At 33.9% G+C, this 18,812-nt stretch overlaps 2 protein-coding genes across 2 annotated transcripts; one reads left to right on the top strand and one right to left on the bottom strand.

Annotated features, from left to right (window-relative positions):
• Nucleotides 1–1,407: 1,407 nt before the first annotated feature.
• Nucleotides 1,408–3,040, bottom strand: LOC129870392 (xyloglucan endotransglucosylase protein 1-like). The gene is made up of 3 exons (XM_055945164.1): nt 2,615–3,040; nt 2,299–2,492; nt 1,408–1,981 (listed from the first exon to the last, which is right to left on the bottom strand). The coding sequence occupies exons 1-3, from the start codon at nt 2,957–2,959 to the stop codon at nt 1,579–1,581; spliced, it is 942 nt and encodes a 313-aa protein (XP_055801139.1). The 5' UTR covers nt 2,960–3,040; the 3' UTR covers nt 1,408–1,578.
• A 5,816-nt stretch (nt 3,041–8,856) lies between these two features.
• Nucleotides 8,857–10,361, top strand: LOC129870428 (xyloglucan endotransglucosylase protein 1-like). Its single transcript, XM_055945217.1, has 3 exons — nt 8,857–9,174; nt 9,295–9,488; nt 9,831–10,361. Exons 1-3 carry the CDS (start codon nt 8,899–8,901, stop codon nt 10,231–10,233), a joined length of 873 nt encoding a protein of 290 aa, XP_055801192.1. The 5' UTR covers nt 8,857–8,898; the 3' UTR covers nt 10,234–10,361.
• Nucleotides 10,362–18,812: the final 8,451 nt, after the last annotated feature.

Below are 18,812 nucleotides of genomic sequence, written 5' to 3'. Positions count from 1 at the left end.
GATTACAAACTCTAGTACTCCTAAGAATCAAACTCGTAATCCCTTTCCCTTGTAATAGCTATTGCAATCTCACTTGACTAGCTAACTCTAGCTAATACAAGCTCCAAATGATTACAATACAAAAGAAAAACACCTGCACATGCTTCTCAATGATCAAAATCAATATTGCATCAGAGGCTTTTGTCAATTATGTAGGTTGTATTTGGCTACTAATTTTCTAGATATGCTAAAAGACATAACACTTCACATAATAATTATAATACTATTTATATGAGTTCTTGTCCGTGAAAGTAATATTTTACTTCAGTGTTAGCTTCCAAAAGACCTTACTATTTTTAGAGCATCCTCGTATCTTATAGGCATAATATATAAATATGACTCTTAACTTGGTTTCAGCTGGTAACTATGACCCCAAACTTTACTAGTGCACAAGTAGACATTTTAACTATCCAAAACTTGAACAAGTAGACACACACGTCATACGTGGCATAACACACGTACGACGCCACGTAGGACACAAAATTGCCATGTAGGATGTCATGTAGGATGAATGTGTCTATTTATTTAAATTTTGAATAGTTAAAATGCCTACTTGTACACTAGTAAAATTTGAGATTATAATTAACAGTTGAAGTATGTATTATGCATATCTTATATATATTTTACTTTTTCTGTTCAATAACCAAATGGGAATTATGTGTGCACACCCAATAATGTCGTTCTTGAAGTAAGTTTTACATAGTAAACCCTTCAAACTAAGTTCTGCGTGAACCATCACCTCATAATTTATCTGGAGATTCACTAAATATACTCTTTATTTTGGCTTCATTTCATATTTATGTCGTTCAACTAAAGTGTGTACATGTGGACACTTAAACTTGTATAAAATTGAACAAATAGATATATGAGTCCCATGTAACATAATACACTTAGGACGTAAATTGTCGTGTAGGATACCACGTAGGACATTTGTGTTTATTTGTTCAATTTTATACAAGTTTAAGTGTCTACTTTTGTACACCCAAAGTTGTAGAGCATAAATGTGAAATGAGACCAAGTCAAATGACATATTTATGTATTATGTCTTTTTAGATAAGGTTTCATTCCACCAACATGGGTTGTGGTGCAGTGTTGGGACTGCTTCACCCCTAATCAAAGGTCTCGGGTTCGAGTCTCGAGAATAAAAAAAATCCTGTTGGGAGCACCACCCCTTAATAAACCTTGCAGTGCCGATTTAATCGGGGCTCTATGGGTTCCGGGCACCGGATGAGAAACCAAAAAAAAAAAAAGTTTCATTCTGTTTAAAGTAATTCTTACATTTTTTATGTAACTTATTTTTCTTAGTTATCTATCAATATAGTACCTTATTCAAACGTCTAACGATATTAAAGAAAGGAAGCTGGGAACTGAAATGAATGGTGAAAACAAGTAACAGTGTACTATTTCATTGCAGAGAGAAACTTGAATACCAATTACAAAAACAAGATCAAGAACCCAAAAAACATTTATTGGTACAAAGAATAACGAGCTTCACACTTTCATCTCATAATTAAGCAACCACTCAAGTGATCTCATCTCTTAAAATCTTGAACGCTTGCACTCTTCAGAGAATCCTTGAGGAAACCTCTTAGAATCAGCACAGTAATTGTACACCATGTGTCTGCTCTGCACCCATCGGAGCCTATTCCGTCCCTTACCATCAAGTTCATGTGTCTGCCATGGCTTCGCGTTGTTTGCTGAACCGATAGACTTACACGAAGAGGTACCTGATGATACTGCACAACCATCAATGTTGATGTTTCTGTAATAAGCAGTGAAAGGTGCAAGTGTCCAATCTGTTTTCACTCTGCCTCCTTGTGTTGCCCATTCATCTGCATTCCACAAGCTGCAGTATACTTTCATTGCTTGACTCTTTGGGAATGGAATTCCGATGCTTTCGTGGTTGTTGAATACTCTAATTGGACTGTTATCTACTAAGAACCTGAATTATATCAAAAGAATTGGTAAGATCAAATGTAATAACACTAATGGACTTAAAAGAATTTGGATTTAACGTATATACACTGACCAGCATAACATTTTTTTTAAAAGTATCAATGTAAGTCGATATCCACTTTCATTGTTTCAAAGTCAATCTCTAAGAAAATATGAATCTAACCTATATACATTTGATCATACGTATAACGAATTCTCTCACATTTTAACATGTTGTAGCACTTTATTTGACTTATAGTATTTGAGGTGATCTGATAGTGTAAAAACCAGAGTATACATGTGAGGTAATTTTGTGTAACTTACACTATGCGGTGAGGGTTCCAGACAATGGAGTACGTGTGAAACGCAGCAGTTGGATCGAACCAAAGGTGAAATTGTTGTTCTTTGTTTCCTTTTCCTTGTGTATATACATTGGTATGGACTGTGTAAGGCTGACCGGAGACATTGCCCAAGAACTCGAAATCAATCTCGTCATGTCCTTCTCCTTGTGAAGATAACTAATGAAGACGAAAAGAGAAGAAAAAACAGGACAAATCATCATGAGCATGATGACATATAATTAAGAGTTTGGATATTATATAAGAGTTCATCAAATTTTAATAAGAGACATTAAACTTACAAAGAAAGTGGTGACAGTGCCAGCAGAGTTTCCTGGAACAAGTTTAAGTTGCATATCGAACCTTCCAAAAAGAAACTCATTTTTGGACTGAAAACCAGAGCCAGAAAGTTTATCAAGAGAGAGGGCAAGGCCTCTACCGCCTTCTTGTATTTTACCGCGTCCTTCGCCCCAAGTAATGTCTACATCTCTGTAGAAATTACCAGCTGAGGCTAGTAATTGGATACTCATTTGTATTGAAAGAAGAAGAAGCAATGCTGATGAAAATTTAGTAGCCATTTTGCAAGATGAAATTGTTAAAGAAAAAAGTGTGAATGTTGATGTTATTGGTTTGGTTAAAGGAGCCATTTTATAGTAGGATGCAATATGAAGCAGAGCATAGTAGGAAGGATCCTATTTTTTTTTATGATAGAAATTGGGCAAGGGCTAGCTGTAAACCTTAGTTTATTCAAATTCATTGGATACAAGAATTATTGTATGCGTGTGGGGTTCTGTCTTTTTGGATGAAAATGAGATCTAATTTGCATTATATCATCTGAACATGTCTGTGCTTTACCATTAGGTTACAGCTATTGCTAAACACAAAAAGGCATATGACTGCACGAGTTTCTTGGTAATGTTTTAATCAAGATGACAAGGGCCATTGTGATGCCCCTGACGGAAGGGAGGGCTAATGAGAACGGGTCAAGTAGGACTGATAGTCTTCTAATGATGAAGTGCAAGTGATATTTCAGGCGAATTCTAATTGTAACGTAGGGGTGTTCAAAATTGAACCGAAACTAATAACCTGAAATGAAAAAAAAAAGTTATTGGTTTAGCGGTTTCAGTAACGATTTTAATTTATTATTTTTATATCGGGTTATCAATTCTTAATGGTTTGAATTTTTTCTTAACGGAATAACCTATAACCCGATAGTAAATTAATAAATTATATTTATATCATTCGGTATATAAAGTAAGGGTTTAGTTTCATACTTTCATCTCTGTTTGTCTCAAACTCTCGACTAGTCTATAAGATGTCTGTGTTTGCTTTCAACCAAGATACAATTTGTCAACTCATGTGCATGGTTCATTGGTTTGTCGCTTTGTTTCTAAGTGATTTTCAATGATTTTTTCCGTGTGAAAATTTAACGGTTAAACCAATAATCGAATCGATAACAATTAATAATCAATAAATGGATAAATTGATATCTTGATGGTTCTATAACGTTTAGCATATCTACAAACCAATAACCAATAAGTCAAATCGATAAATTTTAAAATTGAACCAAATCGACCAATACGCAGCCCTATGTAACAAGAGAGAAAAGTGAATAGCTATAAAATGCATAACTTAAATTCACGTGATAGACATTTTTGATACTCGACGTGACGTAGCCTGATCTGCATAATTAAAAGATTTCTTGAACTGTTAAAGATATAAAAGTTAAACTCGAAGTACAACTAGACTATATTGGAGAAGTATCGTGAAAAAATATATGTTAAGGGGGTGATCTAATGGTTGATAAAATAAAGAGGATTATGTAGTTTTTTGTTCAAATTTTATTGGAGACAAAAAAAATACTATAGTGATTATTTTTTTCACCCATTTAAGTTTTAATGGACAGAATTACTCTTTATTTGTGTAAGAAATATTAAGTACAAGATGAAATAATCGAAGTGCGTTCAAATTAACCGAAATAGTAACGAAAATAGAGAAAAAATATTTGTAACTAGTTTTCAAGTAACATAATTATATAAATATTTTTCTTAATTGTACACTTAAAATAGATTGAACTCACTATGCAAACCTACCTTTTATGGAAGCATCTCTACCTACAATAAATGGTTATACCAAACATATGGTACAAAATAATTCATGACGGTTCTTAATACGACAGAGGTCCAAACACACATGAATATTAATGCATGGAGCATAAGTAACAAAATTTAAATATGTAACAATGTCAGAAGTAATGTGCCAAAAAATATAATTGACTAAACATTATAATTTCATCCAAAACGAACATTAATCCATTTTTTAATTATTCATAGAAATATTTGTCTATTCCTCTTTTATCTCTTCCTTAAACGTTTCACCTAATTAACACTCGACTAATTTAATAAATAAGAGTAAATTTCAAATATAAAGTTAAAAGCTAAGTGTACCTTTTTTTTAACAAAAAGAACATCAAATATTTTGGAACATATTTAGTTTGTTACAACATTATTCAATATTTAAAGTAAAATGGGGCATAATTAATTAATTAATTAATTTATCATTACTTACCTAGAATTTTTCTTTATTACTATCAGCTAAAAGTCTTCAATTTTAGTTCGATTCATCCTAATTTGCAAATCTTTTCATCTCTGTAGTCTAATTAGATATTTTTCACATTCAAAACACTCAAAAGAACATTACAAATGATAAATGTTTTATAATCAAACGTACGTAAATATACCAAATATCACATACTAGCTAGCTTCTTCTTTTTTGTTATTCGATATCTCATACTCATATTAAATTCCGATTGAATTCGAAATCATGCTTTGCAAGACTCATTTCTGAGTGCATACTTCTAACAATTTTTTTCCAATTTCCAAAATTCAAATCCGAAACTTCTGATTAAAACGGAGAAATTCAACCTTTCCACCACAACCCATATCAATCGCAATACTAGCTAGTTTCGACAGTCATGCATTGAAGTTTTGTGTAGAAGGGACAATAGCCAATATTAATCTAAGAGGAAAGCATGTTAAGGAATATTGTAACTAAAGAGACTTGGAAAACTATTGAATTGATAAGAAATTGAGTTACTTTGTGCTGAGTGCTGACATTGAATTATGTTCAATTAATGTATAAATTTTTCCAAGAAACTTAATCAAACACACTATAATTCATGTATTTCAAAAGAATTAAGCCAAACACGCTATAATTCAACATGAGATCTTGGACGATCAAATCAAATGGAAATTCTGGCTTTACTTGAAACACGCATTACTCCGCATTTGTGTTCAAAAGTATTTTTAATGGCTTAAAATAATTTTATAAATAAGTTGTTACATGTTTAGATAAAAGTCTTGAAAATACTGCTAATAAGCGATTGATGTTTTTTGATGATAAAAAATACTGATAAGTGGTTATTTTGTTAGAATAACTAAAATATCCTCAAAATATTTTAGGCTAAACTCGTCTATAAGCTTAGTCAAAGACAGTATAAGGCTATAAGCAATAAAATAAAAGGCTAAACTCGTATCGGTCATCTTTTTGTTGACGGGATGAAAATAATTAGGCCCTAATCTCAAATTAATTAAAATCAACTGAATTTTCATTATCCATTTTCATCCATTTAAATAAATTACACCTAAAATTCAAATAATTTAAGGTTGATTAGGCAAATCTTGAATAGTTGATTAATGAATGTTTGGTCAATTATTTCTGACACGTGACTCCCACCGGAGCTTCCGCACATTTTGCTGCATATTGAAATTACTGGCTAATTACGATCACATTCATAATTTGATATTTATGAATTATTATAACAATCTCAATTATATGCACTACTAAATGTTATGCTTTCAGTTCTTTGCATTTTTTTCAGTTGGAGACAAGTTGGGAATTCGTGTCCCGAGCAATCGGGGTACTTTTAGAAGCTTCATAGATAATTCAGAATCGTAAGTTAGTTCAGTTGATTAGATATCGAGTGCCAATGGCGACTTGGTCAGAAATCTTCCCAGATAATTAAATTACATCGTAATTTTCAAACACATCCTTTTACTATAAGGTTAAAATTGATCTTGTCCAAGAAAGGTATAAATGTCAATGGACTAAGCAATAAAATGCTTTAATTTGCTGAGTAAGACGTGTTTCTTGGCCTTTTTTAGTTTTTCTACTCGTGGTTCGTTGCTTGTATTTGAGTCCGATTGAATTTAAATTTATATATTGTAGGATTATTTCAGAGGGTAATGTTTTTAACATGATTTTTTTTAAAATTTTCAAATGCTCGAATCTCAAGACTTCTGATTAAATGGAAGTATCTCCACCATCTCGCCACAATTCATGTTGGTTGACATATTTCTTATCGGTTGGACGACAGCAACAATTATGCCTTGATCTCAAATTAATTAAGATTGTCTATACAAAAACGCATTATTCATTTAAGTATGTTTTATTTAATATTCAATAATTCATGTTCTCTATACCATTAGTAGTTGATTGTATAAATCTTGAAAATTTTGAATTATTAGTCATTGTTTGTTGAAAGAAAATTATGATGTTTGGTTAATTATTTCTGGCACATGATTTCCAGTGAAGCTTTCACACCCCCTCTCTTCATCCATCTTGATAATTGAGAATTATAAAGCTCCCAACAATTAGAATTCTAGAACTAGAAAAATTGAAAACACTGGCTTAACCCATTGTTAATTACAATAATTATGCATTATTTTATGCTCCAATTATTTTCATGTTTTCAAAGTATTTGGGCAATTGGACCTCTGTCATATTAAGTTGAGATATGTCATGTAAAGATATGTTTAACTTAATATGTTATTTGGTACAACCAAAAAAGATATGTTATTTGGTATAGGCATAAACAAGCCAGATCACAAGATGAGAACTACTTTGTTTTGGTTTCAAATATTTGGTATAGACACTTATTGGGTTGAGATATGCTTCAATAATTTAGTCGATGTTTACGCTAAATTAAATAATTTTTAATTTTAATAATTAATAATTTAAGCTGCTTAATATTTCTTAATTGTGTGCATGAAGCCAAATATCTTACGCTTTTTGTATGGTATAAATAATACCACGAGTTGGTAAATATATTTTACCAGCCTATGAGTATGTTATGTATAATCATTCAGTATTCCATATCTACTAGATGAACTAATTCAGACAACTTATACCTTTTGCACAATCTTAATTACTGAGTTATCTCTCTCAATTAATTCAACTTTGTTAAACTTTAATTATTACGGTAAAAAGTAATATTTCACATATATACTTGTGCGTTCATTACTGTTTACACTATTAGTAACCAGTCTGACACAACATTATCGCTTCGATTTCATTGACGCTTATGTTAAGATACGGTAAAAAAATACGTCGTAATATTCTAATTTTCTACCTGATATGTTCAAAAATATAAAATTAAAAGAAATTTTGATGTATCCTTCTGGACATTTCTCGATTCATTCATTTTCTTCCACTAGTTAGTAAGTATATTTTACCAAACAATCTTTATCTTTTCTAATATTAGTTAATTGTGTTTGAATTCAAAATTAGATTGGCATCTGTTCCATGCTATTCAGATCCATTTCTTTCCAATATCCAAGAAATGGAATAATTTAAACAAAAAATGGGATGATAAAAACTATTCTTTAGTGGTAAAAGAACAAAAATAAAGCCCATAAAGTACTCTGTAAACCAAGGAATTCACTCAGTCACATGCCCTTCGGTTTTTCATATTAGCTGTATCCTGATGGATATTTCATAACAGACATGTTTTGGATGAGGTAATCAAAATTACATGATCTTATTTTCATTGGAAAAAGAAAAGATATAATTTTAGAGATCTATCTTTAGATTTGGTTTCATTAACTTTCTTTATGATTTATAATATTACGTTTACCTTCTTTATTTAAACATTTTAAATATACTTATCCTTAATATAAAGAATAAATAGACTAATTTTCTCCTGACTTATATAGTTTTTGTTTAAATAGTTTTATAAATAACTTTATTTAAAAAGTCCTTCAAATAAAAGGCCTAAATCCGTTATTTGTCTCCAAAGTCTTTTGTACTTCATCCAATCTATCTCAATTTAAATATCTTACTTTTTCTTTATTTGTCTTAAAAGGAGTATAATTAGTAAATTGACAATTCAACCACAAAATTTAAAAGAAATTTAGTACGCACACGTATCTTTAACTTCAAAGTTTGAGATTAAAAAATCTCTTTATATTTCTTAAACTTCATGTCCAGTTACACTAAAACAATACTACTTCTCTCAACAAATGTTGCTTCCACTTTTCTCGCCAAAGGAAAGTCTCTGAAATTATCTCGGAGGAAAAAGAAAAAAAAAACACCACGCGGAAGCAATTATTGTGGTTCACAATAATTGTGAATAAACTAAAGGTTCCAGCTCACATTCCTTTGCCTCCAAGTTGCCCCATATTCATCTCATAACAATAGATTCTTCATACTATGTTCTGCTTCATATTGCACCTATAAAAAGGCCTCTTTAACCAAACTAATAACATCAGCATTTCACATTTTTCCTTTAACAATTTCATCTTGAAAAATGGCTACTAAATTTTCATCAGCATTTCTTCTTCTTGTTTCAATACTGATGTGTATCCAATTACTAGCCTCAGCTGGTAATTTCTACAGAGATGTAGACATTACTTGGGGCGAAGGACGCGGTAAGATTCAAGAAGGCGGTAGAGGCCTTGCCCTCTCTCTTGATAAACTTTCTGGCTCTGGTTTTCAATCCAAAAATGAGTTTCTTTTTGGAAGGTTCGATATGCAACTTAAACTTGTCCCCGGAAACTCTGCTGGCACTGTAACCACTTTCTTTGTAAGTTTAAGGCCTCTTATTAAAATTTGATGAACTCTTATTAATATCCTAATTCTTATTATAATATGTCGTCATGCTCATAATGGATTGTTCTGTCTTGTTCTCTGTTATCTTCATTAGTTATCTTCACAAGGAGAAGGACATGACGAGATTGATTTCGAGTTCTTGGGCAATGTCTCTGGTCAGCCTTACACAGTCCATACCAATGTATATACACAAGGAAAAGGAAACAAAGAACAACAATTTCACCTTTGGTTCGATCCAACTGCTGCATTTCACACTTACTCCATTGTCTGGAATCCTCACCGCATAGTGTAAGTTACACCAAATCACCTCACGTGTATGCTCTTATTTTTACACTATTGGATCACCTAAAAGACTATAAGTCAGATAACGTGCTACAATATGTTAAAATATGTGAGAATTCGTATAACGTGTGATCAAATGTATATAATTTTAGATTCATATTTTCTTAGACATTAACTTTGAAACAATGATAGTGAATATCGACATACACCTACTATAACAGATTAAATTACACCTATACTATTTTAAAAAATGTTATACTAGTCAATGTATATAAGTTGAATCCAAATTCTTGTAATTACATTAGTGTTATTACATTTGATCTTACCAATTCTTTTGATATAATTCAGGTTCTTAGTAGATAACAGTCCAATTAGAGTATTCAACAACCACGAAAGCATCGGAATTCCATTCCCAAAGAGTCAAGCAATGAAAGTATACTGCAGCTTGTGGAATGCAGATGAATGGGCAACACAAGGAGGCAGAGTGAAAACAGATTGGACACTTGCACCTTTCATTGCTTATTACAGAAACATTAACATTGATGGTTGTGCAGTATCATCAGGTACCTCTTCGTGTAAGTCCATCGGTTCAGCAAACAACGCAAAGCCATGGCAGACACATGAACTTGATGGTAAGGGACGGAATAGGCTCCGATGGGTGCAGAGCAGACACATGGTGTACAATTACTGTGCTGATTCTAAGAGGTTTCCTCAAGGATTTTCTGCTGAATGCAAGAGTTCAAGATTTTAGGGGCTGGGAGTGTTACATTCTTTATTCTTTGTACCAATAAAAAGTTTTTGTTGGCTACTTATTTTTTGTTGTTGTGTAATTGAAATTCAAGTTTGGCTTTGTTATGGAATTACTATAAGTTTATATCATGTTTGCCCTTTTGTTATCTTAAAATGAACTACTTTGACATCCGTTCGACTTTTGGTTCATTCATATCTATGTCCTTAGCAAATTGTCTCCTATTTGCACTTGTTGTTACAGAAACTCTCAACATGAAATGGGTAACCCCCACGTATCCAAATTATTCGAGATATTTTTTTTTTCAACTTTTGCTTATAATTTAAGATTACCCCTACATGTTGGAGTTTTGTTAGGGAAAAAGGAGACATTTTCCTTACTGCGGAGGGTAATATTAGATCAAAAATTAAAAGGTGGGCAAAATTGCTTGGTTTCTAATAGTATAAGGGCAAAATTTTGGCCTTTTTCCAAATGTACTATAATCACTAGTTTTGTTTTATAGTAAAAATATTCCTAAAAATATTTGAGGAACTTATAGTACAAAAATCTTTGACTCTTGATATAGTAATGGTGAAAAATAATTTTTGAGTGAGGGACCAACAAATAGATAAATTAAAATTAGTTTAGACCTCATCAATTAAAGATAGTACATTCAGCAGTGCGGTATATGCAAAAGTCAAAAAGGGCTGTCAGCCCAGAATGCAAAAGTCAAAAAGGGCTACCAGCAGCCTTAAAAAGCAAAGTTGGCAGCAATTTTTTTTGACAAATTTGTTGCCAGCAACCTTCTGTCTTTACACGTTTTGAAAACGCGTATACACATTTTTTTTCTCTTATAAATAGAGGGTCTCTTGCCCTCATTTATATCATTCCAGAAAGAGAGAGTAAGAATACAAATAGAGTTACACACCAAAATAAATATTGTAGTCTTGAGTGTCTTCTTTAGTGAGTTGTTCCTTTTACAAGAGAGCAGTGTTAATTGTTGTTTTCTCCTTGTATTTGAGAGCAATGTACTCCCATATTTGAATAGTAAAATTCTTCTACCCCGTGGTTTTTCCCCTCTATCTGTTTGAGGGGTTTCCACGTAAAATTCTCGTGTCCAATTTATTTTCATTATTTTCATCATATCAAACTTTAGTTGTGGTGCTTACTCCCCCAACAGTGGTATCAGAGCCCTCGATTATTCTGTCTGTTTTATGCGAAGGTACTATCTGTGAATAGTAAATTTTCGTGAATAGTAAAATTTAGCAAAAAGTACTATTCACATAAATAGTAAATTTTGGTGACGGTTCAGTTTGTCACGATTGTTCGCAAAAATATTCAGAAATGATCTAGAAGGGTGTGAAGCAAATAACAATGTCGAGTACAATAAAGTTTGACATTGAAAAATTCAATGGGACTAATTTCTCATTGTGGAAAATGAAAATAAAAGCGATACTGAGAAAAGATAATTGCTTAGCTGCAATTGAAGGCAGACCCACAGACTTTGTTGATGACAGCAAGTGGAACAACATAGACAACAACGCAGTTGCTGATCTACACTTGGCACTAGCTGATCAAGTGTTGTCTAATATGGCTGAAAAGCGGACGGCGAAGGAAATATGGGATATTCTTACGGAGTTGTATGAGGCCAAGTCTTTGCATAATAAAATCTTCTTAAAAAGAAGATTGTATACTCTTCGAATGACAGATTCCATGTCAGTTACTGAACACATCAATACTTTGAATACTCTGTTTTCGCAACTTACAACAATGGGTTGCAAAATAGAAGGGACTGAACGTGCGGAGCTTCTACTTCAAAGTCTACCTGACTCGTATGATCAAATCATCATCAACCTGACGAACAATACAGATAGTTTAGTTTTTGATGAAATTACAGCCGCTGTCTTAGAAGAAGAAAATCGACGTAAAATAAGGAAGACAGACAAGCAAGTTCGCAGCAAGTTAAATCTTTGACGATGGTGAGAGGAAGACCAACGGAATGTGGCCCCATTGGGAGTCACAATCATGGTAGATCTAAATCAAGAAGTAAGAAGAATATCAAGTGCTACAACTGTGGCAAGAAAGGGCACTTTAAGAAAGATTGTCGGTTCAAAAAGAAGAATGAACACCCTGAGCCATCAAATGCTCAAGGGAATGTTGCATGTACCTCGGATGATGGCGATATTTTATGTAGTGAAGCAATATCAAATAATGAAGGCAGAAAATATTTCACTGATGTCTGGATCATGGACACAGGAGATACATAGCACATGACTTCCCGAAGAGAATGGTTCCATCAATATAATCCTATCTCAGGAGGGTCTGTGTTCATGGGAGACGATCATGCTTTGGATGTTATTGGTATTGGGTCCATCAAAATAAAAATGTATGATGGCACGATATGCACCATCCATGAGGTACGACATGTAAAAGACTTGAGGAAGAATCTATTGTCTTTGGGACAATTAGATGATAATGGATGTTCATATAAGACTCATGGTGGAGTCATGAAAATATCCAAAGGAGCTCTTGTAGTGATGAAAGCGGAAAAACTTGCTACAAATCTATACGTGTTTAAAGGTGAAACACACCAAAAAGGAGAAGCATCAACCGCGTCAGCAAGTTCATTTGAAGAATCAACGATGATATGGCATCATAAACTTGGCCATATGTCGGAACGAGGTTTGAAGATTCTTGCTGAGCAAAAGATTCTTCTAGGACTCAAAAAGGTTTCACTACTCTTTTGTGAGTATTGTGTTACCAGTAAGCAAAATAGACTGAAGTTTAGCAGTTCCTCTGCTAAAAGCAAGGAAATATTAGATCTGGTCCACTCTGATGTCTGGCAAGCACCGGTGGAGTCCCTAGGAGGAGCAAAATATTTTGTGTCATTTATTGACAATTTCTCCAAGAGAAGTTGGGTGTATCCAATTAAGAGAAAGGCAGATGTTTTTTCAGTTTTCAAATAGTTCAAAGCGCGGGTGGAACTTGAATCTGAGAAAAAGATCAAGTGTTTGAGGACAGATAATGGAGGAGAATACACTGGTGATAAATTTGATAACTTCTGTAAATAAGAAGGTATTAAAAGGCAGTTCACGGTGGCATATACTCCACAACAAAATGGAGTAGCAGAGCGGATGAACAGAACCTTGTTGGAACGGACAAGAGCTATGTTGGCAACTGCAGGGTTGGAAAAACCATTCTGGGCAGAAGCAGTCAAAATTGCCTGTTATGTGATCAATCGGTCACCATCAACCGCAATTGATCTAAAAACGCCAATAGAGATGTGGATAGGAAAACCAGCTGATTATTCTCGCTTACATATATTCGGAAGTCCTGCTTATGTTATGTACAACACCCAAGAAAAATTGAAGTTGGATCCAAAATCTAGGGAATGCATTTTCTTAGGGTATGCTGATGGAGTCAAGGGGTATCGCTTGTGGGATCCCACAGCCCGCAAGGTGGTAAGCAACAGGGATGTTGTATTTGTTGAAAATAAGATACAAGCAAAAGAAGGTAGCACTTCAAAAGAAAAATTAGAGACTACTACAGTTGAAGTTGAAGAAATAGAAACAGTTCTAGTTTCTTCTGAAGCAGCACCAAAGCACGAAGAACAAGAGCAAGCTGAGATCAAAACTCCAGAAGTTTGACGGTCAACTAGGAAGAGAAAAGAACCAGCTTGGTACTCAGATTATTCTATAGAGAATAACATTGCATACTGTCTACTAACAGAAGATGGAGAGCCTTCAACTTTTCACGAGGCTATGAAAGGCCAAGAATCATCTTTGTGGGTGGCAGCAATGCAAGAAGAAATTGAAGCTCTTCATAAAAATAAAACATGGGATCTTGTTCAATTACCACAAGGAAGGAAGGCCATTGGAAACAAATGGGTCTACAAGATTAAACGCAATGGTAATGATCAAGTGGAGAAGTATCGTGCAAGATTGGTGGTAAAAGGATTCACTTAGAAAGAAGGTATAGACTTCAATGAGATATTTTCTATGGTGGTTCGACTCACAATAATTCGAGTGGTCCTGGCGATGTATGCTATATTTGATTTGTAGTTGGAGCAGTTAAATGTCAAAACTGCATTTCTTCATGGAGAACTTGAAGAAGAAATTTACATGCTCCAACCAAAAGGCTTTAAGGAACAGGAAAAAGAGAACTTCATTTGTAGGTTGAACAAATCTCTATATGGTCTCAAACAAGTACCGAGGTGTTGGTATAAGAGATTTGATTCCTTCATTATAAGCCTTGGATACAACAGACATAGTGTAACACCCTAGAAATGTTTTCGCAAAGACTCGAACATTTCTTCACGTATGTGTAGACTCGAACCTTATGACTTGTAATTTTATATATGAGTTAGGACTAATTCCTAAGTATTTTAAGTGTGTTAGATGTGTTTAGGGGTTATAAGGTATTTTTAACACCAAGTCGAGTCCAAAGAATTCCAATCGATTAAGTTTTCGGAGGAGTTAGTATAAGGGTCAACTTTAAACGACCATATTTCTTTGAATATAATGAACTGGGTATACCACGACCTACCAAATTAAAGGTCTTTGAGTCTTCTTTCTAACGCCACCAAGATTGTAATTTTTTGAGTTTGGAGTCAAAAGTTATGACCATTTTACTACAGACTAGTACTGCAAGAATTTCAGGCCTGGGCGACCACTGCAGGAATTTTAGGCTTGGCGCTCCCGTGGCGCCCGGCGCCACTATAGCACTAGAAAAAAGCCTCAGTAGTTTGGTCCTTCGCGCGATGTGCCACTATTAGATGTGCAGGGTTTTAAGCCCATTTTGACTTGGTGCTGCAGTGGCGCGATGCGCCAGTATAGCGCCAGCAAGATTTTTCGCCCAGGTTTTTAGATTTTGAAGAGGGGCAACTTGGACATTTTTTCTAAACATATATACACTAACATAAGACGTTTTAGGCTCATTTTTTCAGCCTCCTCACCTCCAAAGAAACCCTAACCTTCACTCTCTTCTCTCAAATCATCTCCAACAAGATTTTCTCTCAAAAATTCAAGGATTTAAGCTTTCCAATGAAGACCCAACAACAAGGTTTCTTCAAAATCTACTCTAAGGTATGTAAGGCTAACCTAAAATATGGATTGAGTTCTTCCATATGCCCATAGATGTGTTAGATAGAAGTTGTGAAAGATTTGAACCCTTTATGAAGATTTTTCTTGAAATTTTCCTAAACTCTAGAATATTTTTATGTACTAGAAATTGATTGGCGATTTTTATGACTTAAATTCTTGAATAGTTATCTTTCATATTATTGACACAAATGAATCTTTGTATATGAATTTATATGTATTGATGGTGTTCTTGAGTTGACTTTATTGAGAGTATGGATCCATGTATTCATTCATATGAACTCAAGATGAGATTTTTTTTTGTCATAATTTATCTTGAGGATGAGATTGATGGTTTTTATGTATAATAAAAATAATATTATTTTCATAGTAAAATGAGGTATTCTTTTGCATGAGTTTGATAAAATCGATTTTGAGTTATATGAGAATTGGGATAGTTATGAATGTGAATGGCATAAAAAGAAATGAAATCTTGGTAGAGTTAGAATGCCCTTTTGTCTCTGTAAATTGAACATAGAATTAAATAAGGATTTTGGAATAGATATTTGATGATGATGTGATGATGATGTTTGATGATGATGTGAATGATGATATTTGATGATGATGTGAATGAAGAGGTTATGTAGATGAGGATGTTGTGTGATGAATTGGATTGTAGTCTAATGTGATTATGTGATATGTGATTTATATAATTTAATTTGATTTGAGTTTTATGAACATTTGAGAATAAATGATCTTTTGAGAAAGAGTTTTAAATAAATAATTTGTGAACATTTTGCATAAACTATTTATACACTATTTTTGGAGTTTAAAGAATGATTATTTTCATCTATGATTTACAAATAGTTTAAGCATGAGTTGAGTTTGAGAAGTCTTTTAATTATGTTTGAACATGAGTATTTTGAGTATAAATGAGTTAAGTATTTTTATATAAAAATATCTATTTTGAGTTTGAGTTGAGGAGTTGGAATTATGTTCTAAATGCATCTAATATTTTCTGCATTCATTGAGTTGAGATGATATCAAATTCAGAAAGAAGAGTTTGATGATTGAAATGAGTTGATTGGGAAAGAAGGTCCAATAAGACCAATTGATTGAGTTTTGAAAAGAGTCCAATGAGACTAAATGAGTTGATTTGAAACTAAGTCCTAAGAGACTAAATGAGTATTTTGAATATTTTACTCACTTGATAGATATGTGCATATTGAGTCTTGGAAGGAGTATTGAGCACCGAATTAGGTAAGAGTATAGTCCATACTCGAATCCCATAAACTACGCCGCCAACGTAGGAAGGGATTGAACCGTTAAAGTCGGATGTTTCCCATGGGATCGAACCGTTAAAGTCGGATGTTTCCCATTTTATTGTCCTGAAATGATAGAACTTGACTGATCGATGGAACCCATGATTGGTTGATTCGTTCATGCCCTGGCAAGGTATGGACGGACGTGGCAACAACGTGGCTCGTTGTGCATCACCTACTTATAGGTGGTGGGATTGTTGTCGGTTAGAGAAACTCCCAAATTGAGTGGATTGTGCATGATTTGATTGGTTTGATTGAGCTTGTTGATAATTGAGTTGGATTATATCACATTACTAAGTTTTAATTTGCATATTTATTGAGTTGAGTCCTTTGACTTGATTGTTGAGTCGATTGCATATGATTGGATTGAATCGGACGATATATGATTCGATTGAACTGTATTTTACATGATTGGATTGGATTGTATGGTATATGATTGGTCTTTGTCTAAAAATGTATTCTCACTTTAGACTTATGACACTTTGATTGAGTCTCTCTTATCTTTATGACTCGAGATATTTGAACCGGTATTATTCTACCTTGAGGTATGTTTCATTCTGCCATATTACATACTCGTACATTCCATGTACTGACGTCCATTTGGACCTGCATCATTTTATGATGCAGAGACAGGTTTAAGAGATCGTAGATAGGCGCACCATTGAGGATCTATTTACACTCAGCTTATTGGTGAGTCCTCCCCTATATTCGAAGGACACCACTTATGTTATTCTTGCGTTGAGTTTAGTCCTTTTCATTTTGATTTGAGGTAGCCATGAACATGTCATTGGCACCAATTAGATAGCAGTGATAGAGGCTTCATAGACTAGATAGTAATGGGTCGATTGAGTATTTTCTTTCCTTGAATTATTCTTGTAAAACTATTTTTAACGACATAGATTGGAGTTCGATTTGTTGGCCCATGGCCTTTATTCTTTGAGTTAGATTAATGATTTGAGTTGCCCACTAAATTATTTCTTTATTTTAAACTTCCGTTGGTTGATTGATATTGAATGGATGTGTGATTGGACCAAGTGGTTCTCTTAGGGACCAGCAATGGTCTTCGAGTGCCGGTCAAGTCTAGGGTACCCTCCCGGGGCGTGACACATAGTTCAGATCCTTGTGTTTATTACAAGAGATTTGGTGATAACGATTTTGTTATTTTGTTGTTTTATGTTGATGACATGTTGGTAGAAGGCCCCAACAAAGATCGTCTTACAAATTTAAAGGCACAGTTGGCTGGGAGTTTGAAATGAAGGACTTGGGACCAGCAAACAAGATTCTAGGGATGCAAATCCACCGAGACAGAAATAATAGGAAGATTTGGCTTTCTCAAAAGAACTACTTGAAGAAAATCTTGCGACGCTTCAAGATGCAAGACTGTAAGTCAATTTCTACCCAACTTCCTATTAATTTCAAGTTATCCTCAAGTATGAGTCCTAGCAATGAAGCAGAGAAGATGGAGATGTCTCGAGTACCTTATGCATCAGCAATGGAAAGTTTAATGTTCGTCATGGTATGTACAAGACCTGACATTGCACAAGCAGTGAAAGTTGTTAGTCGATACATGGCTAATCCTAGTAGAGAGCATTGGAATACTGTTAAGAGGATCCTGAGATATACCAAGGGTACCTCAAATATTGCAATGTGTTATGGAGGATCAGACTTTACTGTTAAAGGTTATGTTGATTCAGATTATGCAGGTGATCTTGATAAAAGCAAGTCCACCATAGGTTATATGTTTACTCTTACTGGAGGAGCTGTAAGCTGGGTTTCAAAACTGCAATCTATCGTAGCTACATCTACGATGGAAGTAGAATATGTAGCAGCTACACAAGCTAGCAAAGAGGCAATATGGATGCAGATGTTACTGGAGGAACTAGGGCACAAACAAGAGAAGGTTGCTCTGTTTTGTGACAGTCAGAGCGCTTTGCATCTTGCAAAGAATCCAGCATTTCATTCAAGGACAAAGCACATACGAGTTCAGTATCACTTTGTTTGTGAGAAGGTGGAAGAAGGCAGTGTGGATATTCAGAAAATTCACACTAATGACAACCTAGCAGATAAGTTTACAAAGCCAATCAACAGTAACAAGTTTATATGGTGTCGATCTTCTATTTGCCTAGCAGAAACGTAACATTGCAGTAGTTGGGTAGAAAAGATGGTGTGAAGACTTAATTGATTCTCAATTAAATCTTCAAGT

Source organism: Solanum dulcamara, chromosome 10, assembly GCF_947179165.1.
Source record: "Solanum dulcamara chromosome 10, daSolDulc1.2, whole genome shotgun sequence".
Classification (NCBI taxonomy): domain Eukaryota; kingdom Viridiplantae; phylum Streptophyta; class Magnoliopsida; order Solanales; family Solanaceae; genus Solanum; species Solanum dulcamara.
Note: the sequence above shows the minus strand (reverse complement) of the source record. Positions and strands in the feature narration are given on the sequence as shown.

Coding starts and splice junctions, on each gene's coding strand:
- LOC129870392 (XM_055945164.1), bottom strand. CDS start 2,959: ATGGCTCCTTTAACCAAACCAATAACATCAACATTCACACTTTTTTCT. Junction 2,493..2,614: donor GCACTGTCACCACTTTCTTT/GTAAGTTTAATG, acceptor CGTCTTCATTAG/TTATCTTCACAAGGAGAAGG. Junction 1,982..2,298: donor TGGAACCCTCACCGCATAGT/GTAAGTTACACA, acceptor GATATAATTCAG/GTTCTTAGTAGATAACAGTC.
- LOC129870428 (XM_055945217.1), top strand. CDS start 8,899: ATGGCTACTAAATTTTCATCAGCATTTCTTCTTCTTGTTTCAATACTG. Junction 9,175..9,294: donor GCACTGTAACCACTTTCTTT/GTAAGTTTAAGG, acceptor TATCTTCATTAG/TTATCTTCACAAGGAGAAGG. Junction 9,489..9,830: donor TGGAATCCTCACCGCATAGT/GTAAGTTACACC, acceptor GATATAATTCAG/GTTCTTAGTAGATAACAGTC.